We start from the raw sequence: 26,161 nt of genomic DNA, 5'->3' as shown, positions 1-26,161 counted from the left end.
TATTTATTAATTTATGTTATAAACTATTTCGCATGAACTCAAAAAAACAGATGCTTCTTCCAAGTTGTTTTTAAATCTAAAATGTATAAACTAAAGCAGAGAAATGTCTCTAAAAGGTCTTTTTAGAGACATGAAAACTATTACAAAATTAATTTATTTGATTTTTGATTATATCAAGTCAAATTATAGAATTAATTCAACTACTCCTCTTTAATTTTTCAACCCACAAAACCCATTCCAGTCAAAACACATATTTATTATTTTTTCAATAGTTTTCTAAAAATAGATTTTTTATTGTCATTTCATTCGTTGTGTTTTTTGTTGTTACTTTTTTTTTTTTAGTTTTACCGTGATGCGTCTTGACTTTGAGAAAAGCGTGTGAGGGCCACTCACACCTACATACATTTAATAAACTATATAGGGGTTATATGATCTGATTGCGCTATGTTAGCTTTAGATACCCTACGTTTCTTTAAAGGCATTTCCGTTTCGTTTATCATGTACATCGAACACGTTTACTCTTATTTACAAAATATTTATCGATAAAAATGCATCATTTCATGGTTTTTCCTTTTTTTCGTCGTATGTTTTCCTTGAATAAATTAGAAAATTTCATAAAACTAGGCTAGATGAAGAAATCTTCCATTCGGGCGAGAGTGTGTGTGTGGTTTTTGTTCATTTTGGGTGATGTTTGGGGGATAAATAAATAGTTTTTTGATGGGCCAGATGAGTAGAATAAATAGTCGAAATGGGGGCGATAGTGTGGGTGTGTGTGTGTCGTTTTAGTGTGTGTGTTTACATGTGCTTTAGGGATGCGCCCAGTGGCGCAATTGACAAACATCACTGGCTCAAAGGGGTGGGACCGGAAGTCCATCCCCCTTGCTAGCAAGGTGGCAATTGGGCGTGGCTTGGGCGCAGCTAAGGTCATAATAAATAAATAAATAAATGTGTAAATATCCACTTAAATGCTAGGCAAAAATCGTGTTTCAATGCGTCTGGGTATATAGGCGATAGTGCTGCGAGTGAGTTGGGTTTGGATGTGGGATTTGGGATGTCGGAAGACAGTGGTTGTTGGCAAAAGCTCGGTCAGTCGCTGACCGGTAGTCCCCGTAGGGGGTCAGGGTACCTCCACATCTCCAAAGGATACTCTCTACCACAGCGGCATGGGACGTTGCCGGGCCAGGAAGGCGGGCAGGCTGGCGGCAGTAGGGGCGGGGCAACCTGTGGGACAAAGTATAGAGAGAGATTATTAATTGTATTCCTTACTTTCCATTTTCCAGGTAAACTTACGGCACACGGCGCAGGTCTGCTCGTCGGTTCCATCGCCGCAGCCATCCCTTCCGGAGCAGACGATGGCCGTGGATCGGCACAAGCCATTGCTGCAGCGGTGCGGGCAGTAGGCATCCGCCTCTCGCCTTCCGCCCAGCAGGCCACCGGCCTCGATCAGGCGCATAAAGAGATTGGGCACGGACCGGGAGCCGCACAGATGTGGCGGCTCATCGCTGCCGTCCTTGCAGGACACAATGGCATTGCAGTACTCGTACTCCGGCAGGCACTCGCCGCTGCCGCAGCGGAACGTGTGCTCCGGGCAGGCGTTGCCTCCTCGGTGGCTGCCATCACAGCCCAGCTCGTCCTCGCCGTGCGGACACTGGCGCCTGCCGTCGCAGAGCGCCGCCCGTGAGATGCAGCGGCCGCTGCGCTGGCAGCGGAAGGACTCCGCCGGACAGCTCTGGTTCAGGCGGGCATTGTGGGTGCACTCCTCGTCGGAGGCGTCATTGCAATCGGCCCGGCCGTCGCACACGAAGAACCACGAGATGCAAACGCCGCTGGAACGGCACTAGGAGAACACCAAACATTATTTCTCTCTCTTTAAATTCTGGAAAATCTAGCACTCACCTGGAAGGTTCCAGGACTGCATCCGGTTCTCTCGGCACCACATTGCGCTTCCTCTCCGCTGGCGGAGCAGTCACACACACCACGTGCATTGCAAACGGTGTTAGGATCAGCAAGCTGGCACTGGCGATCGCTGCTGCAGGCTAATCCCAGGGATACCGCCTCCAGGCCAAGATCCACGCGCTTGCGCAGCTCCGAACCGGGTTTGCTGGCAACGGGAGCAACGGAAGCCGGGGACACGGGCTCGGGAGTGGGTTCGTCAGCGGCAGTCATCAGGGGCATCAGAGTAGTCACCACGGGAGCAGCGGGCTCCATGAGGGTCACGCGGCTGGCCAGGCCCAGCATGGTCTGGGTGGTGATCTCCACAATGTCGGCGGGATTCGGAGTGGCTTCCTCGTGGGCAACGTTATGAGCCACAGGCTCCTCCTCAATGTGATTGCTATCCAGCTCCTGGAGGCCATCGATGCTGGTGGTGGACTCCACGATCAGGCTATCGGATTCCAGCTCGTTAAAGCGGATGGGAACGGATTGATCAATGATGTCGAAGGGCAGCTCTTCGGGCGATAGAGTGCGCTCTTCCTCAGGCTCCGACTCCAGTTCCAGCTCCTTCTCAGTGGTGGCTTCCGTTTGGGATTCGGCTTCGGTTTCCTCCTGCTTGGCTGGCTCAGCTTCTCCCTCATCCTGCTGCGGTTCCTCCTTGATTGCCTCTTCCTCTGGCTGCTGCTCCTTTTCAACTTGAGAGCTCTGCTCGGGAACGGTTGTCACCTGCTCCTCTTCCTCGGCTTCCTCATCGTTAACTGCCTCGGCAAAGAGATCCGGAATGGCGGGCAATGGCTCCTCGGCCTGAGGCACTTGCTCTACATGGTCGTGGGTCTCGTCAGCTTCGGCCACGAGATCGGAAATGGCGGCATGGGGCTGCTCCTCTTCGTTCTCCGAGTTGGCCTCCACCATGGGCACCGTTTGGGCGGGCTGTTCGCCAAATGGAACCGGCGGCACAGTGCTGTCGCCCTCCAGCATCAGATCGCTGAGAATGTCGGCGATGCTCTCGCTCTCATGGAAATTCTGGGGATCCTGCTCTTGATCCAGCTCGTCGCTCACAATGGCACTGGGTGCCTCCGAGAGCTCAGGGGCCACAGTGGACTCCGCTTCCTCTTCTTCTTGTTCCGCGGCCGCAGTGGTTTCTTCTTCCTGAGCGATCTCCTGGAGGTGCTCGATGCTGGTGTAGTCCAGTTCAGGCTTGCTGGGTTCCTCCTCCTCAGCTGCCGCAGCTGCCGGAGCAGCCTGTGTTTCCTCCTGGGCCTTGACAGGGGTGGGTTCCTCTGATTGTTCCTCTGCAGGCTCTGGAATAACCTCCTCCTGGGCAATTGGCTCGGCTCCTTGGATTATGTTGTCATTCTCATTCTTCTCGACATCTTCTTCGTCCAGCTGGGGCTTGGTCTCCTCCTGAGTCTGGGCACTTTCACTGGCCTCGGTTTCAGGTTCGGCTTCTGGCACAATCTCCGTCTGCGTGGATTCGTCAGCGGCTTCCGGCTCGATATCAGCATCGCTCTTAATTGGCTGCTCTGGCTTACCTTGATCGGTATCCACCTGCGACACCTCATCATTAGCGGGCTCTGTTTCTGGCTCTTGGATCCTCTCGGTTACCTCCTCCTCCTCCCCGATCTCCGTCTCCGTGGCCGTCTCTGGCTCGGGCAACGCCTCTGCCTGGGGCTCAGCAATTGCTTCCGACACTTCGGGCGTTTTAATTGCATTTGCATTTTCCTCATCGGCCTCGGGCTCTTGCTCCTCCTCCTCTTGGGGCAGTGGCAGCTCGGTGGTGATCTCTAATTCTGGTTCTGGTTCCGCTGCTGCCTCTGGCCGCTCTGTGGTCAGCTCTGGCTCTGCTTCTGCCTCCTCCAGTGGCGCCAATTCATCATCATTTGTTGGGTATGTCAATTGTTCGTGCTCCGCTTCGGTGATTGCCTCCACCTCCTGCTCCGTCTCCGTCTCTGTCTCTGCCTCAGTGTCGTTGTCTTGGACTGGTTTCTCTGTTGTGGCTTCATCTGCATCTTGATGGACTTCTTCTTCCACCTGTTCGGGCTGGCTCACCTCCTCGTGCTGCTCCCCCTCCTCCTCCTGCTGCTGCTCAGCTGGCTCGGTGACTTGGTCTTGATTTAATTGATTGGCTTCATTTAAATCATCTTCGCCACTTGTCGGCTTGATGTCGGCGCTTTGTTCCGCCTGATCTGTCTCAGTTCCAGATCCAGATTCAGCCGCAGTTCCAGATTCAGCTCCCGACTCCATCTCTGGTCTCTGAATGCCTTCGGTGGACAGCGGCAGCTCCACTTCTGCGGCTTCGGTCGGTGTTGCCTCTGCTTCCGCTACTTCTTTTTCCATTTCGGTTTCTGGCTCCTCTGGTTTTCCCACCTCGACTTGGCTTTCACTCTCCATCTTCACCGGGTTCGCTGGCTCGCTGACGATCGTCGGCTCCTCCTGCTTGGGTGGCTGCTCCTCGTCATGGTGGGCCACAGCCACTTCCAGCTCATGATCCCCCGAGGCCAGATGCTCCTCCTCTTGCTCCACCTCGTTGTCAGCTGCCTTCGTCACACTTTCGATTTCAGGGGCAGCGTTAACTGGGATCAGTTCCTCATCGGCCACCGTCTGGGCTGTCTCCGGCTCTGTCTCCTCCTCGAGTAGCTGCGTCTGGACTGGCGGCTCGCTGGTGCTGGCCTCAGCATCAGTCTCGCTCTCGGCCTCGATGGGCACCACCTCCTCATTAGTCTGCGGCCCCACCTCCTCCTCTTCTTCCTTCTCGGGCTCGGCTTCGTAATCGAATTTCATGGTGTCGTCGATGGGCGATGAGGCAATCTCCTGATTACCCGAAGCCTCCTCCTCCTCGGCTTCTGTTGGGACAGTCTCCTGGTGATCCTGGTGCTCGGGCTGCTCACCAGTTAGCTCTGGCTTATGGTTATCATGCTCCTCGGCATACTCCTCGTCGATCTTGTAGGGATAATCCTCAGTGGGCCCAGCCTCGGTCTCCTGTTCGGCAGCAATGGCATTCTCGGTGGGCACATCGGCGGGAGTGAGCAGCTGCTGAACACCAGTGGTGGCATCTTGAGAGACCTGGGTGAGTTCTGGATCCTTTGGTGCAGCTGCAGCTTCCTCTTGGTGCTGCTGTTCTTCTTGGTTTTGCTGCTGTTGCTCCTCTTGGTTCTGCTGCTGCGTCAGTTCCGTTTCCTCATGGGCCATGTCCACGGCCTCCAGTTTCTCAACGTTGTCCACCTCGGCAACCTCGGGTCTGAGCTTGGTGGTCTGGCCATCATCCTCCTCCAGGGATTGCTCCTCAACGCTGGCGGGCAGCTCATCTTCCAGCAGAATGGGAGCAGCTGTCGTCGTCGTCGTTGTTGTCGTTGTCGTTGACGGGGTGGTCCTTCTTGTGGTTGTTGTGGGAGCAGGTGTTGTGGTCGTGGTCGTAGTTGTCGTCGTGCTCGTAGTGGTTTTCCTTGTAGTGCTCGTGCTAACTGGTTGCTCCACCTTCTCAATGGCCTGTTCCACCTCCTGCTGATCCGCCGCCGGGGCCACGCAGAGACCACCGATCATCTTGGCGGGACTTGTGCACTGGCAGCGCCCGAAGAGATTCGGGATAAGGAAGTCGCAGTGGGTGCGGGTGTCGAACATTTGGCAGTGGGCGTGGCTGTAGCAAACGGCGCCAGGATGGGCAGCTGTGGGAAAACGGATAAAGAGAGTGAAGGAGGTTGGGAAATTGCGGAAAATTCTCGTGAGATCTGTGTGCCTGCTCCGGATCGAGTGGGTTTGTGTGTGTTTTGAGTCGTGTTATTAAGTTAACCGTAAACCGTAAACCGAACTGCAAGCACCAAATGCATATTAAAAACTCATCATCATCATCATGAGGAGCCACACCAGAACATGGAGGAGAACAAGAACCACATCAGAGCATTAGCCCGCCTTCGACAAGCCTAATAACCGTCAATAAAGTCAACTGCAACTGCATCAACCTCAACGCATCGTGGCCAAAAGAGAATCCCAAAGAAGAGCCGAGAGTCCGTGCAGAGAGCAAAAATAAAATCTGAAGATTTTTTGAAGAATATTTATGAAAAGTACATAAAAATCTGCTACAGTTTTCAAATACTTAAACCCTTTTTGATTTCATAAAAATGATCAAACTTCTCTCGATTCTTTCAATAAAAAATCACTAAACATTTCATAATTTAGGTATACTAAGCTAACGCTTCATTTTTCCCTGTGTATGACTATGATACTTGTAGAAGGGGAACAGATGGGAACCAGAAGATGACGCTGAAACGTCGTCGGTGACGTCGCCCATTCCCATTACCGTTCCTCATCAGCATTCCACTCGCCGATAACTGGCTGAAAGAGCTTGGTGACTACGACCACGAATGCAACTGCAAGCCAAGACTGAGCCGAGCCACCTGCGTGTCTGCCACTGTCCTCCTCTGGAATCTCAGCTCTGACCCACTTTCCGGACTGCCGCTCCAACTTGTTTTCACTTGTTTCGTTTTTGGCTTTGCCAGCAACTAGCAACTTGCAACAGGCATCAGGCAACTTGCAACTAGGAGCTGGCAACTTGCAACTGGGATTTCACTGCCACCTGCATTTGCCCTTTGGGCAGTGTCTGGCCACGAGATCCATTCCCATTTGGCGATCATAAATCGGTATGCGGAATATATACCCTTCATCCTGGCCCAAGTGGAAAAGTTCGTTTTCTCGCGGGAATTTCGGCCACGGACAGATCCACAAGTCCCCAAAGAGCCTTCTGTCGGCATTTCACAAAAGGCGCTCGCTCCATTGGCCATTGGGGAACCGGTCGATCGGTCGCTTGGTCGGTGGAGTTCGTGGCACATGAAAGGCAAACGGCCAGGCCAGCATGGCGTATACTTAACGAATGCACCGCCTGACACTGACACTGAACGTCGTCGGGCAATGCCCATTCCAAATGCGAGTAGCTCGGACGTGTCTTGCTGCAGCATTGTGACACCAATATGGAGTCAACGCGGAGCAGGAAGAATCGCATGGGGAGGGATTCCAAATGGTTGGCCTCATCTTTCACTTTTATATAACAGCATTAGCGGGGGGGGAACAAGGCGGTAAATTGTTACTTAGCGAAGAATTTGTGAAGTTCTTTAATTGATTTAAGTGTATTCAAGATACAAATAGCATCTAGGGATCTTAAAAAATTGATTTCAATATTTTTAAAATGATATTTTGAGTGTCTCTAGAATATTAAGAGCTTTTGTCATTCAATTTCCCCTTAATTTCCCATGAAACTAGCTTGAAAAATGTATTCATTTGAGTTTTTTTGGTATAAGTTCAACTAAGTTTTAGAACAAATATTATTTTAGTTTAATTTGAAAACCCTTTTACTATAAACTTATTAGAATTTTCTTTTTAAAGAAAATAAAATTGTTTCTGTGTCTTTTTTTAATCCATTTCAAGAGTAAAAACCCATTTTATATTTATAAATCCCACTACTATAAATATAAATCAAATTTCTCTCTGTGCATTAACATTGTTTTCCCAACATGGGGCATGGGACGACGCCTCTGATCGATGTGGCTGCCTGGGGGCAATGCCAATGCCACGGCCACTTAGCGTTGTTGCCGGTGCGACAGGTTGCATGCGAATCGCTGCACGACTGCCACTGCTAACCTAACCCACTTCGATTACGGCCAGAGCTGCTCCGATCTCCGAGAGATCACCGGCGCGATACCCAGCGAGCTGCAAGCTGCGAGCTGCGAGAGCGACGCGTGTGAAAATTACTGTGTGGATCGGCGGGGAGCTGGCATCATAAACAATAATTTGCATCGAAATCAGCATAAATTAAATCGCAGCTTCCTCTGCGGGCGCTGTCTTTGTTCAAGCCGGTGGCCGGAATCGCAAATAGCAAATCGCAAAACTGTGTCAACTGCCTGCCACACGCACAGCCGCAAATACAGATACAGATACAAATGCGAGATACTAGCCACGAGATACTAGATGTATCCATCTGCGGCAGCATTCCTGCGGCTATAATAAGTCTATTTATGCCGCCGACTTTCATTATATGAAATAACGCAGGGGACGCTTTAATTAATTGAAACCATTTGCATTTGGTGGAAATGGTAAGTTGTCTTTTTATTTTCCGGAAGTTGACCGAAAGCGGCGGGGCGCTACTTCTGCCACTACTTTTCGGTTTCGGTGTGTGTGCTTTGGCCGTTCCACATAATTTGCATGCAATTTGGCATTTGGCGCAATTTAGTTTGAAATGGCCATTCAAGAAGCATTTTTTCGTATATTTTTCTTTCGTTTTGGTTTTGTTTTTCTTTGTCTGTAGCCGCAAATTAACACAGTTTGACTTTGACTGGCTGCCTTTGTGGGTCATGCGAAATGAAATGGAATTTTTCGGCGGTTTTCGGTAGTTTTCGTTCGCTTTGGGTCTTTCTCTCTTTTCATTTTTGTATTATTTTTGGTGCAAGGTGTCGCAATGGAAAGTATTTTCCCTGTTTTTCTGGCCTGCGAAGGTGTTGAGGCTGCACGAAAGTGAGCTGAGTTTTCTGAGGAGAGTGACTAGGAGATTTTCTACGGCTTCTCAGGCTATGCTTCTGGCTTTGCCTTATATAATGAGAGTCAGCAGGGATTCCATAGAGAGAAAAACTGTAGAAATGTATGGGAAAGGTGTTTGAAGAATCTCTATCTCTATCAAAGATAAATCTAGTTTGTCTTGAAAGTTACAGAACATTTTTATAAACTCATTTATAAACCAAACTGAAGCTCTCTGACACTCTGAATACCGTTACAAATTTAATTAACTTGATTTTAACTGGAAAATATTATGAGCCTCATAAAAAAAGGTTGGCTAAATATTTTAAGGCAACATTAAATGGTTGTAAATATATTTTTGCTACGATTAACTTCCCTAATCTTAAATAACTTATTTTAAAGCTACCTTTTGATCTCTATATTTTATCTTTCTAATTCTGTTCAGTACCCTGTACTTAGTTATTTTTCATATTCTTTCTCTCAGTGCATCTGTGTAATCGCAGACGTCAGAGCGGTTCACTTTTCCTGCAACTTTGTATGCAGAAGATCTCGATCATGCGAGACAGTGGCGCAGCTTCCACGGTTCGGACGGTTGGTCTGGGGCTATCTGTTTGTTCATTATCTGAGCAAGTATATATATATATATATATTAGCATATGTATTTGGCATACTTTTAAGCTCTGCACGCCGGGTTAAACGGGGAGAGTGGAGTAGACCAGGCCGAAGAACCGAATGCATAACTCATAAAGATGGGAGGAAGTGCTCATTGTTGCTGGATTGCCGGATTCTTAGAGGTGGGCTCATTAAAGAGCCACAAAAACGGGCAAGTTAAGAGCCAATCCCGGAATGGGTCTGGGTTAAGGTGCATGGGAAACTGGAACAAGTGGCCAAGAGCTGAGCGCCGAGCGCCAAGAGCTGGAGAGCTGGAGAGCGCGGAGAGCGAAAAAGCCAAATGGAAAGCCTGACAAGCTCACAAAATCTGGCACACCACTTGCTTCACTTGACCCGCGACTCAGATGGAGATGGAGGAGCAGCAGCAGCCAGCAGGGAGATGGCGATAGGATGAAGTGAATGGCCAATCCCAAATGTGTGCAACATTTTTGTCAACTGCAACTTTGGCCTTACTCTCTCTGTGTGAGAACTAATTGGACTTTCTTGGACTTTCTTCCTTTGCTAATCAGTGCAATTTAATTACGAGAAGAGGAGGCAATTAGCCATGTAAAGTAGGCACCGCTGGGCGATAGCCATCGAAGGGGCTAAGCCAGGATATTCCCATATAATCCCGTCTTGTCTCTCTAATGGTGAAAGGTTCCTCTTTCTTTTATTGTGTGTTTCGGTGAAAGTATCTCTCATAAATGAGCGCGGGCTCACCTGGCCGCTTTGGCCTCAAATTACGCTTAATTAAATACGAGAGCTCACTCTCAGCCCGACCAGCAGCAGCAGCAGCAGCTGTCCTGCCCATATATATTGAGTTCTTATGCCATATAATTAAGTCGCCCGAGTCTGCAGAGCCACATCAGGTGAACGGCAATGACACGAACTGCTCCACGATCGTGCCCCAGTGGGGAGGAGTGGGGAGAGCCATGGCCCCTCGATTCTAGTCAACATTCTAATCAGATTAACGCCACTTGGCGCCAATGTGCCAAAAGGAAGTGGAGCGAATTCCAATTGCTGGCAGGGCTGACAGCCAAGGAGAAGTCTAGAAGGGTTTGTGCCCTTCACGGTCACTGTTTTAACAAGGAATAATTCTAAAAGAAAAGCCTTAAGCTTTAAGGAAATCAAAAAAGATTAAATTAAAGCCCAAGCTTCCTCTAGAATTGTTCTTTAAAATATTACTTTCTCTATTCAAGCTTTAATCTCAAATAAAATTTATTACTGCCGCACTCTTTGAATAATTTATTTAATCTTTTTCCCCCGTAAGAATAATTATTAACTTCATTTCTCTACCCTTCTTAGATGAATCACACAGGCCAGCGAGTGATTTATTTCCCACTCTAGCCATGAGTCACGGTTCCCTGGCCCAGAGCCCTAGCAGTCAAGTGTAGCTGAAGATGCATCTTCGGAGCCATTGGCCGGGTATCTTGAAAAATGTATCTTTCACACATCGCTCTGCACAAACAGAAACAGAAACTCGCAGAGAGATCGAAGCCAAACATTTGCATTTACATTTTACATTTAACGTTCAGCGTTTAACGTTTAACGTTCTGCCTTCTACGATCGTTTCTTTTGCAGCAGTTTGCTGGCCAGTTCTTGGAAGATTAACCAATTATGCGTATAATTAGTGACACGATTGTCTTGTTATTTTCATCGTTATTGTTATTGCTATGCCCGTGTTAATTGCCGGCAGAAAGGAAAACCCAGCCGAACCAAAGTGTTAACGAATGGCAAACAGGAAATGGGAGTGGACACTGAGTAGAGTACACAGAACCGAATGGGTTAATCGGAGAATAATAATCAGGGGTTACAGAATGAGAGTAAGCTAAAAGTCTGAAGAATAAATAATAATTAAAGGCTAAAAGGAAGTTTACTACGGAACAGAGCCATTTCCATTTTATATATATCTTTTGCAAAATTCCTCTTAATAAATCTCCTAAATTCAGAGTCAAAATACAAATGAATTGCTTTCCCTAGGAACCTCTTTTTCCTGTGTAGTCACATACTTTGTACTACCTTGCATTGCGTGACATTCCGGTTAACTCAAGAAATGATAAGCCATCAAAGTGGGTATTATTAGTTGGCTGCCGTCCGTTTATTGCAATTCACCAAACACCGCCACGAACAGTTAATGATATCATCTAGTATATGTGTGTGTGTGGTGTGTGATGTGTGGTGTGTGGAATTCCATGCTAACCGGGCGGATTAGGGCCACAAGACTTGGCCGGCACTTGGCGGATACTTACGTCCCAGACAGGTGTGCTTGCGGAACTGCAGGAATCCCTCGACGCACCGACAGGCTCCGTCCAGGCAGCTACTGTTGGCCACCTTCATGGAGCACTGTTCGCTCAGCTGGCAGTCGCCGCCCAGAAGTTGGGCTGCAGATTAAACCAAAAACGAAACAAAAAACAAATCAAAAATCAGTATTTATACCAAATTAGTGTTTTATCATTAAAGGTAGCCGGGCAATCATCTGGAAATTAACTTTAATCGACTCATTTGAGGGAATTTTCTAAGAAAAATATTGGATTTAACAAGCAATTTGAGAGTGTAAAATAAATGTAAGAGGAGGTAGGAAAGAGAGCCCATTATAAGGAATTTTCTATTTGAGTTTCGCAATAACTATAATTGGACGGCGAAATGTTAAGAAATAAATAACATGATTTAGACAGAAGATAATCCAATTATTAGATATCATTAAGGAGAAATGTATCTTTAATGGCGGAATTCGTTAGATGGAATTTTCTGCGAAAAGCCAAAACAATTTTAGAGTTGAAGATAGTTTTAGTAGGCTCATTTTAACGAGTTTTCTTCTTAGATTTTGTTAATAACTTTAATTGTTTTAAGAGAACATATTTTTCTGGGGAAAAGAGATGAGTAAAATGGTAATGGTATTATAACGAATTTAAAATTAACATAATGAAATTAAGCCCTAAGAGAGTAACCTAAATCTTGGTTACATTGTATATCCCCTCAAAACTGCTTGTTTATATTTGACCAGCAAGTGATGAATCACTAATTCTTCCCAATGGAATTCCAAATTCTTTTCCATGTGTACGGAGAGAGTTGTGCTGAGTGCATCTAACGGGGCTTCGGTGGACAAACACACATCGCCATCGCATCTCCATATGCAACTCCAACTCCAACTCCGCCCATTGTTTGCTTGTGTTTGCCCGGCAAACATTCTGTATACTCCCACTTTTGGGGTTAGCCAAAGATTGACTTTGCCTACTTAGTACTTACACGACAAACAGCGCTTGGAGTCCAGCTGGACGAAGTAGGGGGCGCACTCGCAGTAACCCAATGCGGAGCAGCTGCTGCCCTTGATGAAATCCGTGCAGTCCATGTCGTGCTGGCACTTGTCACCCAGCTCCAGGGACCGGCTGGCATCCGCCACTGTGAAGATGATCAGCAGCTGCAACAAGAAAAAGGGGATATTACAAGGAGATCTCAAAGATACATTTAAAAATATAAAAATTGTAAATTGTAAACCAAAAGTACTTTGGATGGATGAAAGCCTATATTTCTAAGTGTTTCCCATTTAAAGCTTCCTTAATTTAAGATTTTTAAGCATTTTCCCTGGGAATTTCCCACACAGCACCTTTTGCCACTTAATTGTACATAACCGTAGTGTCTTAAAGACCTGCATTCCTTCTTCCTGGCATCCAAACTTTATGCATTACCTATAAATCGCAGAGATCTGTTATTTATAGGCTCACCATATTCTTTCAATTAGGTGAACCGTTTTGCATGGGCCCATTATTAAATCGAAATGAGCCAACAAATTGGACGGTCTTTCTTGACCAAGTCTTGTTCAAATGCCAAACAAATGGCTTGGGAACACGGAATAACCATACATATATCCGTGTGGGCCCAGTGCCGTAAAATCCGTACTTAATCGCAGCAGCTCACTGGCTGGCTAACTCTTTTATGAATGGAGTGTGTGCGATGTGTGTAATTCTAGCTTGTAGCTACGTATCTGTCAGATACAAAGCTTGTGTTCGCGGCACAGACACAGTTAACGTTATATCAGATGCTACAGAGATACCCGGGAACTGGAGAACTGGAGTTGTAAAACAGAATTAACAGTTGCCTGAACACCGAACACACGCCCCGTCGAAGGCGGAGTATATACATATATTCTAAGCCAGGCCAAGTACACTGTGGAGTGGGTTGGCCCGGGATCTATAATTAAAAAAAAAAGAAACAGAAACAAACAGCAGAGAGTTAAGGGTACCCACTGCTACTATCTGTATGTTTTTGGGCTGTCCCGGGTCACTTTACCTGTGTTTTGGATACCCTTTTAAGAGGTATTTATTATGGCTTGTAATGGATAGATATTAGCAGGTGGGGCGTGCTTTTAATAAGTACAAAGAAAGCAGTTATGCAAAGTTCTATTACCACATATGAATAAAGAAAAGGTTAAAAAACGCAGAGCTTGAGCTATAACAAGAAAGGAAGCTAACTTCGGCACGCCGAAGTTTGTATACCCTTGCAGATTGGTTTCGATGTTTTTATTATAGATTTAAATGCTGAAAACAGAGTTTCATTACATTTTACCTATACTTATTATGTTTACAGTTTTACATTCACACCTTTACATTTTCCCTACATTTACCGATCGCTGCTATGGCAGCTATATGATATAGTTGTCCGATTTTCATGAAATTTATACCAAAATTCTAGAATAATAAAATAAGCTTATATCCCGGAGTAGATCAAAAAACGTTGAAAAACAACGGAGTTATAATTTCTTTTCTATTAATTTCCCGATTGTTCCTATGGCAGCTATATCATATAGTCGTCCGATTTTCATAAATTTTTTTACCAATATTCAGAAATAATATAAAATAGCAATATCTAAAAAATGGTGCAAAAATGTTGAAAAACAGCAAAGTTATAATTTTTTTTCTAAAAATTTATCGAACATTTGTATGGCAGCTATATGATATAGTCGTCCGATCCGGCCCGTTCCGACATATATAGCAGTGAGAGTATATAGAAGACTATATGTAAAGTTTCATTCAGATAGCTTCAAAACTGAGGGACTAGTTTGCGTAGAAACGGACAGACGGACAGACGGACAGACGGACAGACGGACATGGCTAGATCGACTCGGCTGTTGATGCTGATCAAGAATATATATACTTTATAGGGTCGGAAAGGTCTCCTTCACTGCGTTGCAAACTTCTGACTGAAATTATAATACCCTGCAAGGGTATAAAAACACCGAAATTAGATTTTTTCTTGCAGTTCCCCGATCGTTCCTATGGCAGCTATAAGATATAGTCGCCCGATTTTCATAAAATTAAATACGAATTTCTAAAATAATAAAAAATGGCTATATCTCCAAGAAGATAAAAATACGTTGAAAAACAACGAAGTTATAAATTTTTTTCTGTTAATTGCCCGATTGTTCCTATGGCAGCTATAAGATATAGTCGCCCGATTTTCATAAAATTAAATACGAAATTCTGAAATAATAAAAAATGGCTATATCTCAAAGAAGATAAAAATACGTTGAAAAACAACGAAGTTATAAATTTTTTTCTTTTAATTGCCCTATTGTTCCTATGGCAGCTATAAGATATAGTCGCCCGATTTTCATAAAATTAAATACGAAATTCTGAAATAATAAAAAATGGCTATATCTCAAAGAAGATAAAAATACGTTGAAAAAAAACGAAGTTATAATTTTTTTTCTGTTAATTGCCTGATTGTTCCTATGGCAGCTATATGATATAGTCGTCCGATTTTCATAAAATTTATATAGAAATTCTGAAATAATATAAATTGGCCATATCTCAAAAATGGTGCAAAAATGTTAAAAAACAGCCAAGTTATAATATTTTTTCCAAAAATGTATCGAACATTTGTATGGCAGCTATATGATATAGTCGTCCGATCCGGCCCGTTCCGACATATATAGCAGTGAGAGTATATAGAAGACTATATGCAAAGTTTCATTCAGATAGCTTTAAAACTGAGGGACTAGTTTGCGTAGAAACGGACAGACGGACGGACAGACGGACAGACGGACAGACGGACGGACAGACGGACAGGCGGACAGACGGACAGACGGACATGGCCAGATCGACTCAGCTGTTGATTCTGATCAAGAATATATATACTTTATAGGGTCGGAAAGGTCTCCTTCACTGCGTTGCAAACTTCTGACTGAAATTATAATACCCTGCAAGGGTATAAAAATGTATTTAATTTAGGGTCAGAGTAATACTAATATTTCTCTTAGCTTTCTTTCTTACAAAAATCTTCAAGTTCTGTACTTAAATCTCATATCTTATTTCCGCTCTATCGAATCTAGAATACAATAGATATAAAAGATACCAACTTCAAGGGTATTTACAGCCTCGGTCCACCGGAGCTAGCCCTCCTCACTTGTTTTGCAGTTAGAACGCTGGCTTAGCTGGCTAATAAATAAGCTGAATTTTGTGGCCAACACGGATACAGCTGCTCAACACACACACATAGACCCATACGGAGTGGGGAGAAGAGTGCAATGTACTTTCTGCTCATCGCGAATGAGCGCCACACGCCATTAATTACGGGCCGGCTCTCTGGGATTGGCATTACCTAACCGAAACCAAGGCACTAGCTCTAGCTTCATCTCCAACTCCAGCAGCAGAAACAGATACAGATACAAGTTAGGTAACTGGGCTTCCTCGCTGGCTTCGGTTTCGGGTTCTGGGTCTTGGGTTTTGGGTTTTTTGCATACTGGCTAAAACGGTACTGTCAGATCTTCACCCCCGATTTTCTGGGTTTCTTTCTGCCTTTTTTTTTTTGTTGGAATTTGTTAACGCATTAAATCCAATGATTACATAAACTTTGCCTTGGATTGCACGGGGAAGCCCCCGCAGACTTGGCTAATTGGTAAGAACTCACCGATTCCGATTCCAATTCCACAGTCACGCAAGTCTTTGGCAAATTGTACAAGTTGAGACATTAAAAAACACAGTTAGGATCGTTTGGCGGAATGCAACATAGTTGGCTTTACTTGCCTTGATTGTGATAAATGATCAGGTGAAAATTTTAAATCATAAACGGAAGTAAATCGCAGGATATTGGAATAAGAAAGAGGTGAAGATTCTGAATTTAGTTGGGTTTTCAGGGGAAGATTCTCTTTCCTTAATATATTGTTTTATTTATTTACAGATTTTTGTATATATAATTAAATTAATATACACAGTAAAACCCTTTCTCCATGACTTTCCCCATTCTCTTCTCCCATTAAACTATCAATATCTATAAATTTGTCTTCTATTAAGTTTATCGAATAACAAATCATTTCAGATCTTAAATAATAATAAACAAAAAAGGCTTTTCTGTTCAAATTAGTTCAGAATATTATTTTCTTTGTGACTTTCCCCTTTTTGTGAAACCATTAAAGGCATTACAACCAGAGTTTATTGAACAAGAAACCACTGACACTACCATTTCAAGATCTTCAAATAACAATAAATAAATAAAGTACTCAACATAATCCCCATTCAGAGGTGTTTTCTTGGGCTCTCAAGATCATTTCGCTACTCATTCGATGCTTGTCTAGTCAAAACACAGCACTTGGGCCCCGTGGCAAGCTCGGGCCCCTCAGCCAGCAGCCGTAGCCAGGCAAATCCATTTCCATTTCCATTCCCATTCCCCATGAGTACACTCAATGGGAGCGGGCTCTGCAAACGAGATCTCGAATGGGAAAAGTATCCGATCGGAGTTGGAATCGCAGACTCGAATGGCCAAGAGAACCAGAAATGAAATGAAACCGTTCAAACTCGACGGCATCAATAAAATGTCAATAAACAGAGAAGAAATTGTTTAATTACGCTTTCGAGCTGGCCGCCAACTATAGAGAGACAGAGAGAGAGAGAGGGACAGGCTATTGGCCATTAGAGCCGACTGCCAGTGTGTGTTTGCCTTTGTTTGACTTGACCCAATAACTCTGGGCCAAGTTACTTTCGTTGCCAGCTTATTGTTCATGGGAGGTTTGACATCTCTGCGCAGAAAAGTTCAGAGTGGCTGCAGATACAGAGGGATCCAGGGATCTCCGGAGGCGGCTAATAACCGTCAGGTCGTGTCCACCTGGCCATTTGTAATCCTACGGCTGGCAATTCGTCTTCACGGCCTCCTAAGAGTCCACCTCCTCGTCCGTTAAAAACCCCATTCATCAGGCTGGCTTATTTATTTCGCAGCTTTCCTGGCTCTCGGTTCTCGGTTCTTGGTTCTCCGTTCTCTGTTCCCTGGTTTTTGGGTTTATGGTCGCTGTGCTAATGAAGACCCGTTGCAGTGGCATTTTCTCTGCACTGCACTGCAGTTATTGTAATTTAGAATCGTAAAAGAACGGCTGGCCAGCGAAAAGGCAAAAAAGGAGTAAATAATTTTTCGTGTTTTACAAATTACTCTCGTACTTGTTTAATGATCGTCGGGCGCCGGACCGTCTGCTGACCTTTGGCCGGGCCAAATGCAGGTGCACAGAGATGCAGCCGGTGGCCGGTAGACGGTGGCCGGTGGCTGGTGGCCAAGACATAATGCACTTGGCTCGAAATGGGCTGAACGGGGCAGCGGCCGAGGGCATAGCGAAACATAATAACAAACAACATCGAAGTGGATAAATTGTTTCTTGGCCAAGATGGAGTGGAAAACTGGTGGAAACAACGCTGAGGAAAGCTCCAGGGGAGGCAAGAGGCCTTGATCCATGGAATTCTATTGATTTTTTAGCAGTAGGAATAGATGAAGAGGTATTAGATGGAAAAATCTAATTGAATTACGAGAGATTTATTCAAGATTCATTGATTAAAAACCAGAGATAAAAGTGTTTACTAATAATGAATTCTAAGTCAAATTAAATTATTTTGCAGTATTATTAAACTTTGTATTTCTTTTAAATATAAAGCCTTTTAAAAATGTACCATATCTACAAAATACGTGCTGTTTCCTATTGATTCCCTCACTATAAAATTATAAATAGACTTCAAATATTTAGTTTACAGCTTAAATACTACAAAAATTCTCTTTTGCAACCTTTAGAATTATTCTCAAGGGAAATACTATTTAATAAAGATGCATATTTCGAGATAAAATTAACAAAAATACCTATAGTGTACATAAGGAAAATATTCAGAAATACCCCACAAAAGAGATCTTAAAATCGCATAAATGATAACAAGACTACATAGGTCTCCAAGGTTCCGAAAAGAAAAAAAGAAGAAATAAAACCCAGTTAGCCAAACTTCCTCTTTTTTATGCCTCTCGCTTTCCCGGAATCCATAAAAAGGCCAGCGATTCAATAGAAGCATTTATTAATAGTCAAACTAGTTCCCATACACCACAGCCATAATGACGCTTCCCGCAGTAATAATGATTAAGTGCCGGGCAATGAAATTTTATGAAGCAAATAATTCACTAAACTTAATGCCCGCTCTTGTGATTTTTTTTCTTCTTGTATTTCTTTGGTGCCAAGGGAAAAACTCCCACCTTTTATTAGATTAATTTGCCCACATTACTCAGTCAATGGAGTGGACTGTGCAGAGGCGACCCCCATCGACATCATCATCTCTGGCCCGATCTGCGTCATGATCTTCGACGCCTGCCTATCCATCTATCAGCCGCAGTTTGACCCAATGGCCGACTTCACAGCTCTTTGCACACACTCGGAGCTCGCTTTGCGGAGAAAAGAACGCGGCCCACACCGGCCAAAATGCCAAGAAAACACCTAGCATCATAAATAAAAATTGTGCCAAAAAAAGAGTGTGGCTTTTGTTTAAGAAAGCGAAAAAAGCGCTTAACAATAGCCCGCTGACCAGGTGACAAACATTTTTTGGAGCAATTTGAATTGGCAACGCCCCAAATGACTTTTGAATGCCCGAATGGGGGTGCAATTTTTGCGAGCATTTCCTATTATGTTTTTGTTCTTATATATATTTTATATTTTCGCCGCAGTTGGGCTTACTTACCGCTAAGAGCCGCTTAACCGTAAAAGTATTTCCATTGAGCATTGCGATCGCAGGTTGCTTTCTCGATTTTTTTGTCGGCGTCGCAGTCGCCGTCATTGCCGCGCTTCTGTAGCTCCAAGAAGCTGCCTTGGGTCTCCCTGGGAAGGCTTTTCTCTCTCCACCAATTTCCCTCCTTTTGTGTGTTTTGTAGATTTTCCAGCGATCACACCGTACTCCTCTCTTTCTCGCTATCGTTAATATACGAGTGTGTTTTTCTGTGCTGTGGAAAGGAGTCGGGGATGTGAGGATGTGAGGGGATAGACTTGACTTAAACTCTGAACTCTTAGGGTCAGAAACGGAACGAAAACGTTTTTCTCTTTTTACGGGGCAAAGGAAATGCGGCCCACTAAACAAAAACGAGGAAAATAATAATAATAATTTTTGTTTTATTATTTTGCAGTTGTCGGTTGCCCTGTTGAGAAGGCCAAAAAAAAAAACAAAAAAAAAGCAAAAGCCATCCAGCCGAACCGGCCGGCTTGCGGCTCACACGCCCCTCATTCGCATTCAATGGGCATTGAAGTCGCTCCACTTTAAAACGAAAGACTTAGGCAGCGAACTTGAGGCGGCAGCCGAAAATGGGAAATTAACACCTGAACCGCCACAGCCGCCACCGCTGCTGCTGCCCTAACCTAAGCCCTCAAAACTTATTTCGTTTATTTTTCTCGACCGCTGTCTCATGTTTTTCCGTTTTTTTCTGTATTTTTTTTTGTTGCTATTTTCACTTGCTGTGACGACCTTTGTGTGTCTCTTGCTCGCTCGCTCGCTCTGTTTTTCCTCGTTTTTGTGTGTGTCTTGTTCTGTTTTTTTTTTTTTTCTTATACGGAATTCGGGTAACGTTTTTGTTGTTGTGTCTTTCTTCGCCGCTGCTGCTGCTGCTGTTATAAAATTTCATTTTATTGCAATGCATGAGTCTGGGCCGAAGAGTTCGAGACCGCGAGACTGAGACTAAGGCCAAGACTAAGTCGGAAGACTGGAGACTGGGTCTGAGAATGTGGCGCTCTAGGGCATTACCGTTAGGCGGCAGAGGCACAAAAACAAAAAAAAAAGAATAAACGAGCAGAGCCGATATAAAACATCAACTAACTCCAGAATTTTTATAACTTAATAATAAAAAAAAGACCCGGAAGGTGGGCCGGGGAGAAAGGGAGAAGGGCTCTCAAGAGTTCGATTTAAATTGGTCTAAGGTGAGAAAGGCCTGAGAACTAGTCGCTGCACAGAAAACAATGTCATAAAGGTTTAAGAGCAACTAAATTTGAGGTATGGTGCCAGAAGAGGCTTCTTTTAATATAGTAAAAATAATTCGTATCAACTTTTTAAGATTACTGAAATGAGGTTCTTGTTGAAGTAGGAATTATGGGAATATGGGAATATTTTAGGTTTAATTTAAAACTTCTTTCCGAATTTTAAAGCTTATTTTTGGTATTCGTAAAAAGCAGTTTAAAACTTAAATATACTCAAAAACTCTTCTCAGTTTATCCTTTTAAATATGTAAATTAAATTTTAGGAATAATACATTTTCCAGGATTTATTATTATACTTTTGTGAAAGTTTTAGACAAGAATAGAATTTCTTTAACTTGAATAATCAACAATCTATAAAAGAAATTGTTTTTTAATTGTGAAATATTATTAGCAATTCTTTGATAAATAAATTATGTAAATTTCCACTTAGAAAATATATTTCTTTGCTTTAAAAAATCCATAAAATATAAAAGGAAATATTTTTCAAAATCTTAAAAAATTAAGTAAGTCTTTCAAAACTTCTTCTTTTCTACTTTTTCTGTTTTTCCTCTTTAGAGAATTGCTTTTGGTCAAGGGGCGTGTATGGGCGTGTCTGGACAATTGCCCGACTCAATTTTTTGACCCAGTCAGCCGCGGAGAAGCAGATGCAGATGGAGATACAGAGATGCAGAGATGCAGATGCAGAGATGCAGATGCAGAGATGTAGATGGCGCAGTTCTTCCGCAATCGATCAGCATGTGCAAAGTGTTGGGCTGGCAACCGCAAAACGCAAACTTTGGCTGGGGAACTGCATTTTTATGCTTTTGTTGTTGTTTGTGGTTTTTGCGCTTGGTCTATCGGTCGCTGGGTCGTCATCAATGCAAGGCAACACACACAGCACACACAGACACATACACGCAGAACGGACTCGGGCTAAGACTCTGGCTAAGACACTCTAGCCGAGAGACACAAGCAGGCAGGCAAAAAAAGAGCCAAGAGCAGCGCGATTCTGGCACCGTTATGCACCCAATATGGCGACTGCACCACCACCGCACCACCATCTCCACCAGAACTGCAGCTCAGCACAGCTCCACACATGTGCCAAAGCTGGACTGGCTCTGACTCTGGCTTTTGGGTCTGGGTGCATCTGCATCCAGCAAACTGGACAGCAGAGACACGGGACTCCGGGGACCCTGGATCTCTGGATCTCTGGATCTCTGGAGCTCTGTCTTCACTTGACTGCCTTCCCATGTATGTTTGTCTATCTCGCTCGCTATTTGTTTGTTTGTTTGTCAGTTGGATGTTGCTTCGCTGGTTGGTTGGTTGGTTCCTTGCCCGCTCGCTGGCTTTGGGTTTGTTTGTTGGTTTTCCTTGGGAGTCCGCAAGAAAACAGAAATTACACACAGTTGCCCGAATGGGCCGCGCCTTAGTCTAATTCCAGCCAGAGATCCTCAGGATCTCATAACGATTATCATCATCATCATTATTAATTATTATTATTATTATTATTTTCCTCTTTTTGTTTCATTTATTTAGGAGTATTTTTTAGCTACCGTTTCGTTTTAATTTGTATCTCGTTTTCACACTCGCGTCGCGGCACTTTCTTGTGTGTTGTGTGTGATGTGTTCAAGTGTTTTTTCGGTTCAGTTTGATTTATTTCTTTTTTTTTTTGCTAGCAAGTTGAGTGTGCAAAGTGCAGCCGCATCCACGGAGATGAGCTGAGCTGGGCACGTCCGCACGTAACGATGGTCAGCAACGAACTGAAGAGGAGCCAGCCAGCCACGGACTTAAAGAACCAAAGACAAGCAGCCGCAGTTCGCAGTCGCCAGCAACAGCAGCAGAAGCAGCAACATCAGCAGCAGCAGAAGCCACTTGGCCAGCTCCAAGAGGAGAGCTTTTTGGCCAAAGTCAAAGTCAAGGCAGCGAAGCTTTCTCAGACACGACAAGTGCCGAGGTCTTGGCCAAAATGTTGTTGCTGTTGCTGCTGTTAGCGATCATATTGCTGCTGTTACCCGAGAGATATTGCCGCTGTTACTGCGGCTCCTGTTACTGCTGATGCTGCTGCTGCTGCTGCTGCTGCCTTGGCTGTCTATGCAAATGCGCTTTATTTGTTTCTTTAATTATGAGTGTCAGGTCCGAGAGAGTGCGAACGGCACAGATTAAGAGAGATAAACGGCGAAGCGTTTGTAGTACACCTACACGACGTGGAGATTGCAGCTGCCCAGGCATCTGCATTTGGTTCGAAATTAACCGTTTTAAGATACAGTCAATGTACGATATGTGCAACTAATTTGGCTTTGAAAAGGGATATTTTTTAACTATACATCTAAGGATACATAACATTTGTATTTTAGAATTACATTTTATAAGGTTTTTGGGGTTCAGTTTCAATAATTTTCACCATTTTCGGCTATAATTGTATACTGATATTTCAGAGCCTAAAAGCGGGATTAAAAGCATTGTTTATCTTATAGAAATCACTAAATTATTAACGCTAAAATTATGTAAATTTAGTAAAATTTTATATAAAGAATAATAATAACGATAGGTACACAATAAGATGTTGAATTATTGAGTGGATTTCCCTAAGAAACAGCTCTTAATTTTTGGAACTTTTTGAGTCTTTTTATTTAGTAGTTACCTATCAATATACAAATATAATACAAATAGTTGCTCTTTCTTTTTAAGTTTTATTTAATTTTATTTCCTGATTTAATTCATTTTAAAAAAATGTTATATTCTAAATGAATACCCTTTCAAAGAAACTCGACTGTAGTTGATTTTTGTTCGTTACACTTCCGTCACTTGAGGTTGAACCCGTGTTGCAATCGCAATGAGGCAAGTGAAGCAACTGAGTATACGTTGCGAAACGCTAAGAATAAGCTGGCGAGAATGAAAACAACAATAATAAGGTGGCGGGGAATGGTCAAATCCAACGCACTCCATTTGGCTGAGGCCAAAAACTATACAAATGCGTCTTCCCTAATTGAATAATGCGGCGACTGCTCTGCTCTTTAAGTCGTTGGGGCTCTTTAAAATTTAAAATTATAATTTAATGGTTTTAAATTGGTCGCTTGGGGTGTAATTTTCGCATTTGAGTTCATTTTAAACAAACTGTTTGCTGTTTTCACATTATCAAAAGGTAGGGTGGTAACTAAAGTTGTCTAGGGAACTTAGTTTAAAGAATAAAATTTGAATAATAATTTTATGGATATTAAATTACATAGTAAACTTAAACATAACAATATTTTCTATACAGTTCTAAAAGGTTTACTATAAGTTTTCTTAGGTTGCCTCACTTATTAATTCATTTAATATTAATTTATATTACTTTCTTCTCCCAAAAATGGTGTTAATTATCGTTTTATGACAATCTAAAACACTTTCTAGCCGGATTTAGTAGCTTAAAACTCCTCAAACCACCCACGCAACCCATGAGCGCAAGTCCGAGGGAACTCAACTTGGGTGTAGACATCTCGCATATTGTGCCAAGTGGTCACTTCAAAGCGCTTTTGATCGTTTTTGATTTCACATTCAATTTTATATCTGCCCTCTTTGTTTCGCTCATTCCAAAAAATACAAGAACAACAAAAAATTGCTTCGATTTTCGAGCATTTTCTGGAAGACAGCATCTTAATTTGAAGATTTATTTCAAGCACCGGAAGCGGAGCACCCTCACGCTCCTCCTCCTCCACCGCGCGCAAAAAAGAGTTGATTGTCCCGAATCAAAAATCGCATATTACAGGCATATATAGATTCGGCTGGGAACAGGGCCATAATTGACGCTGATTGTCCACGGTTGCTTGCTTAATTCTACAGTTTCTTTATTTTTTTTTTCGCTTTCGAGCGGGGGCAATGGATTCGGAATCAGAAGCGGACCTGGGAGTCAATGAAATCAATAGTTAAGGTTTGAGGAAGTGACGGAGATGTGAACCCTGTTAAATAGATATTAAAAGCCAGGAAAGTTTTTAATTCTTAGCTCTGGGAATATGAAAGAAATCGGGGAATGAAAAGTAATAATTTAAACATTTTTAAATATTTTAATAAATATTTATAATGAGCTAAAAAAATATATTTTTGTCAATTAAAATGATAATAATATTAATAAATTGTAATTATATTATTCTTTAACGATTTTTTGTGCAAATAAACCTGATTAAATCCACATAAATGGAGCCTCGACATTTTTTTTAATGTTTTCTAAAGTTTAGTACATATTTTACCTAAGAAACACTTCCAGATTTTTTTATATAAACCTTTTCCCTTGCAAAAATAATCCCATTTACATGCTAAAAAACCTGCAAATAATATTTGTTATTCCCTTTTTAATGGCTGGCAATGCAAAGCCATTGATGGAAAAGTTTCCTTCGATGTGGCTGCTGCATTTTGTGTTAAAAACCATGAAATTGTTATTAATGCTTGGACAAAATAGCCCGGCAGCAGAGGCAGAGGCAGTGGCAGTGGCAGCCGGCTGGCCATCATCGCATTAGGAACAATGAAAAGCTAAAGTAAATCGAAATCGTAGCAAATTCGAAGACACTGCACTGTCCGGAGACGGGAGAAATGTTTATCATCATCAGCAGTAGTAGCAGTAGTAGCAGCAGCAGCAGCAGCAGCAGCAACATCATCGGCAATATCGGCGGCGGTGGCTTCATTATCATGGCAATGATCATCGCCGGAGTGGCGAACAATTGAAAAAGTGCTTTTGCCTTGCTCTTGGGGCAACACGTGCCGGGTCGGCTCTCGGTTTTTTTTTTCGACTGCCATCGATCTCGATCTCGAGTGCCGGTGTACCTGTCGCTGCTGCTGCTGCTGCTTCTGCCACGCCCCCGTCCACCTGTCTCCCTCCAGACATAGACGTATTCCACCCATATAGAGCCGTATGCCTCCCCCCTGGTGAACAGTGAGTGCCCTACAAACACACATGCAGGTCCCAAAACACAGTTGCCGCCGGAGATCTTAAACTTTCATTTATACAATTGTCTTCAAACTGTGCAGCGCTTGCCGCTCCGAAATGAAAGTCGGAACAAAATGGATTTGCTTTTGGAATTTTTTCTTCAACAGAAGATACACACAACCCAACACACAACACAACACAACACAACACAACACAAAACACAACCAAAAAAAAAAAACATTCTGCTGCTGTTTGTTTGGCCAGCGCACTATGGGGAAAAGATGCAACAATTTCACAAAAATTAAACATAAATATTAACATCATTATATAAACAAATTAAAGTTGTTTAAATTTAAATTAATTTGGAGGTAAGAAATACTAAATTATATTTTTATATTCAACTGAAAGACAAACTATATTTTAAATACATTTTTCTGTAAAACTAAAGAAATACAAACATTAAAAAATAAAAGGAAAAAGGATACCTAATATATTATTCTTATTTCTATATAAAACCAACATAATATATGTTTTTTAATAAAGCTATAGAGACCACTTTAAAACCTAGAAAGTTAACTGAGAATATAACGAATATGTTTTATTTATTATTAAGTTTTAAGTTTGTAATGCTTTAAATAAAAAGCAATTTGTAGACAAATAGTATTAAGAAAACATATAATATAGGCACATGGGTTTATGTCTTATTTATATTACTTTCTTCACACTTTATCTACCTAAAAAAAAAAGGAAATAAATGAACCAACTTTTAATCACTCTTTTTAAGAAAACATCTTAATTTAAAACCTTTATCAACTATAGTAAGCAACACCTTTTATTGTAACACTAATTTTCAGATATGTTTTCAAGACTCTTTCCAAATTTCTCTACTTTTTGCCATGGTGCTCTCTTGCAGCATTTGGTTTATTGCAGTTTTGTGGCCATGTGCCAAAGGAAAG

The 26,161-nt window shown here is 43.0% G+C and overlaps 1 protein-coding gene across 1 annotated transcript; it reads right to left on the bottom strand.

Annotated features, from left to right (window-relative positions):
- Nucleotides 1-306: 306 nt before the first annotated feature.
- Nucleotides 307-22,068, bottom strand: ImpE1 (Ecdysone-inducible gene E1). Its single transcript, XM_017172719.3, has 7 exons — nt 21,862-22,068; nt 19,050-19,308; nt 12,328-12,499; nt 11,331-11,462; nt 1,897-5,594; nt 1,291-1,837; nt 307-1,221 (listed from the first exon to the last, which is right to left on the bottom strand). Exons 2-7 carry the CDS (start codon nt 19,143-19,145, stop codon nt 1,151-1,153), a joined length of 4,716 nt encoding a protein of 1,571 aa, XP_017028208.1. The 5' UTR covers nt 19,146-19,308; nt 21,862-22,068; the 3' UTR covers nt 307-1,150.
- Between the last annotated feature and the right edge of the window lie 4,093 nt (nt 22,069-26,161).

This window comes from Drosophila kikkawai, chromosome 3L (assembly GCF_030179895.1).
Source record: "Drosophila kikkawai strain 14028-0561.14 chromosome 3L, DkikHiC1v2, whole genome shotgun sequence".
Taxonomy (NCBI): Eukaryota; Metazoa; Arthropoda; class Insecta; order Diptera; family Drosophilidae; genus Drosophila; species Drosophila kikkawai.
The sequence above is the reverse complement of the archived record's forward strand: the minus strand, read 5'-3'. Positions and strand labels throughout refer to the sequence as shown.

Bases quoted from the DNA above. Each gene is read 5' to 3' on its own strand.
- ImpE1 (XM_017172719.3), bottom strand. From the start codon at position 19,145: ATGACGGCGACTGCGACGCCGACAAAAAAATCGAGAAAGCAACCTGCG. The intron at 5,595-11,330 runs GTAAGTATCCGC...GTTTTCCCACAG, and splicing joins CAAGCACACCTGTCTGGGAC to CTGCCCATCCTGGCGCCGTT. The intron at 1,838-1,896 runs GTGAGTGCTAGA...GTGTTCTCCTAG, and splicing joins GCAGTCCTGGAACCTTCCAG to TGCCGTTCCAGCGGCGTTTG.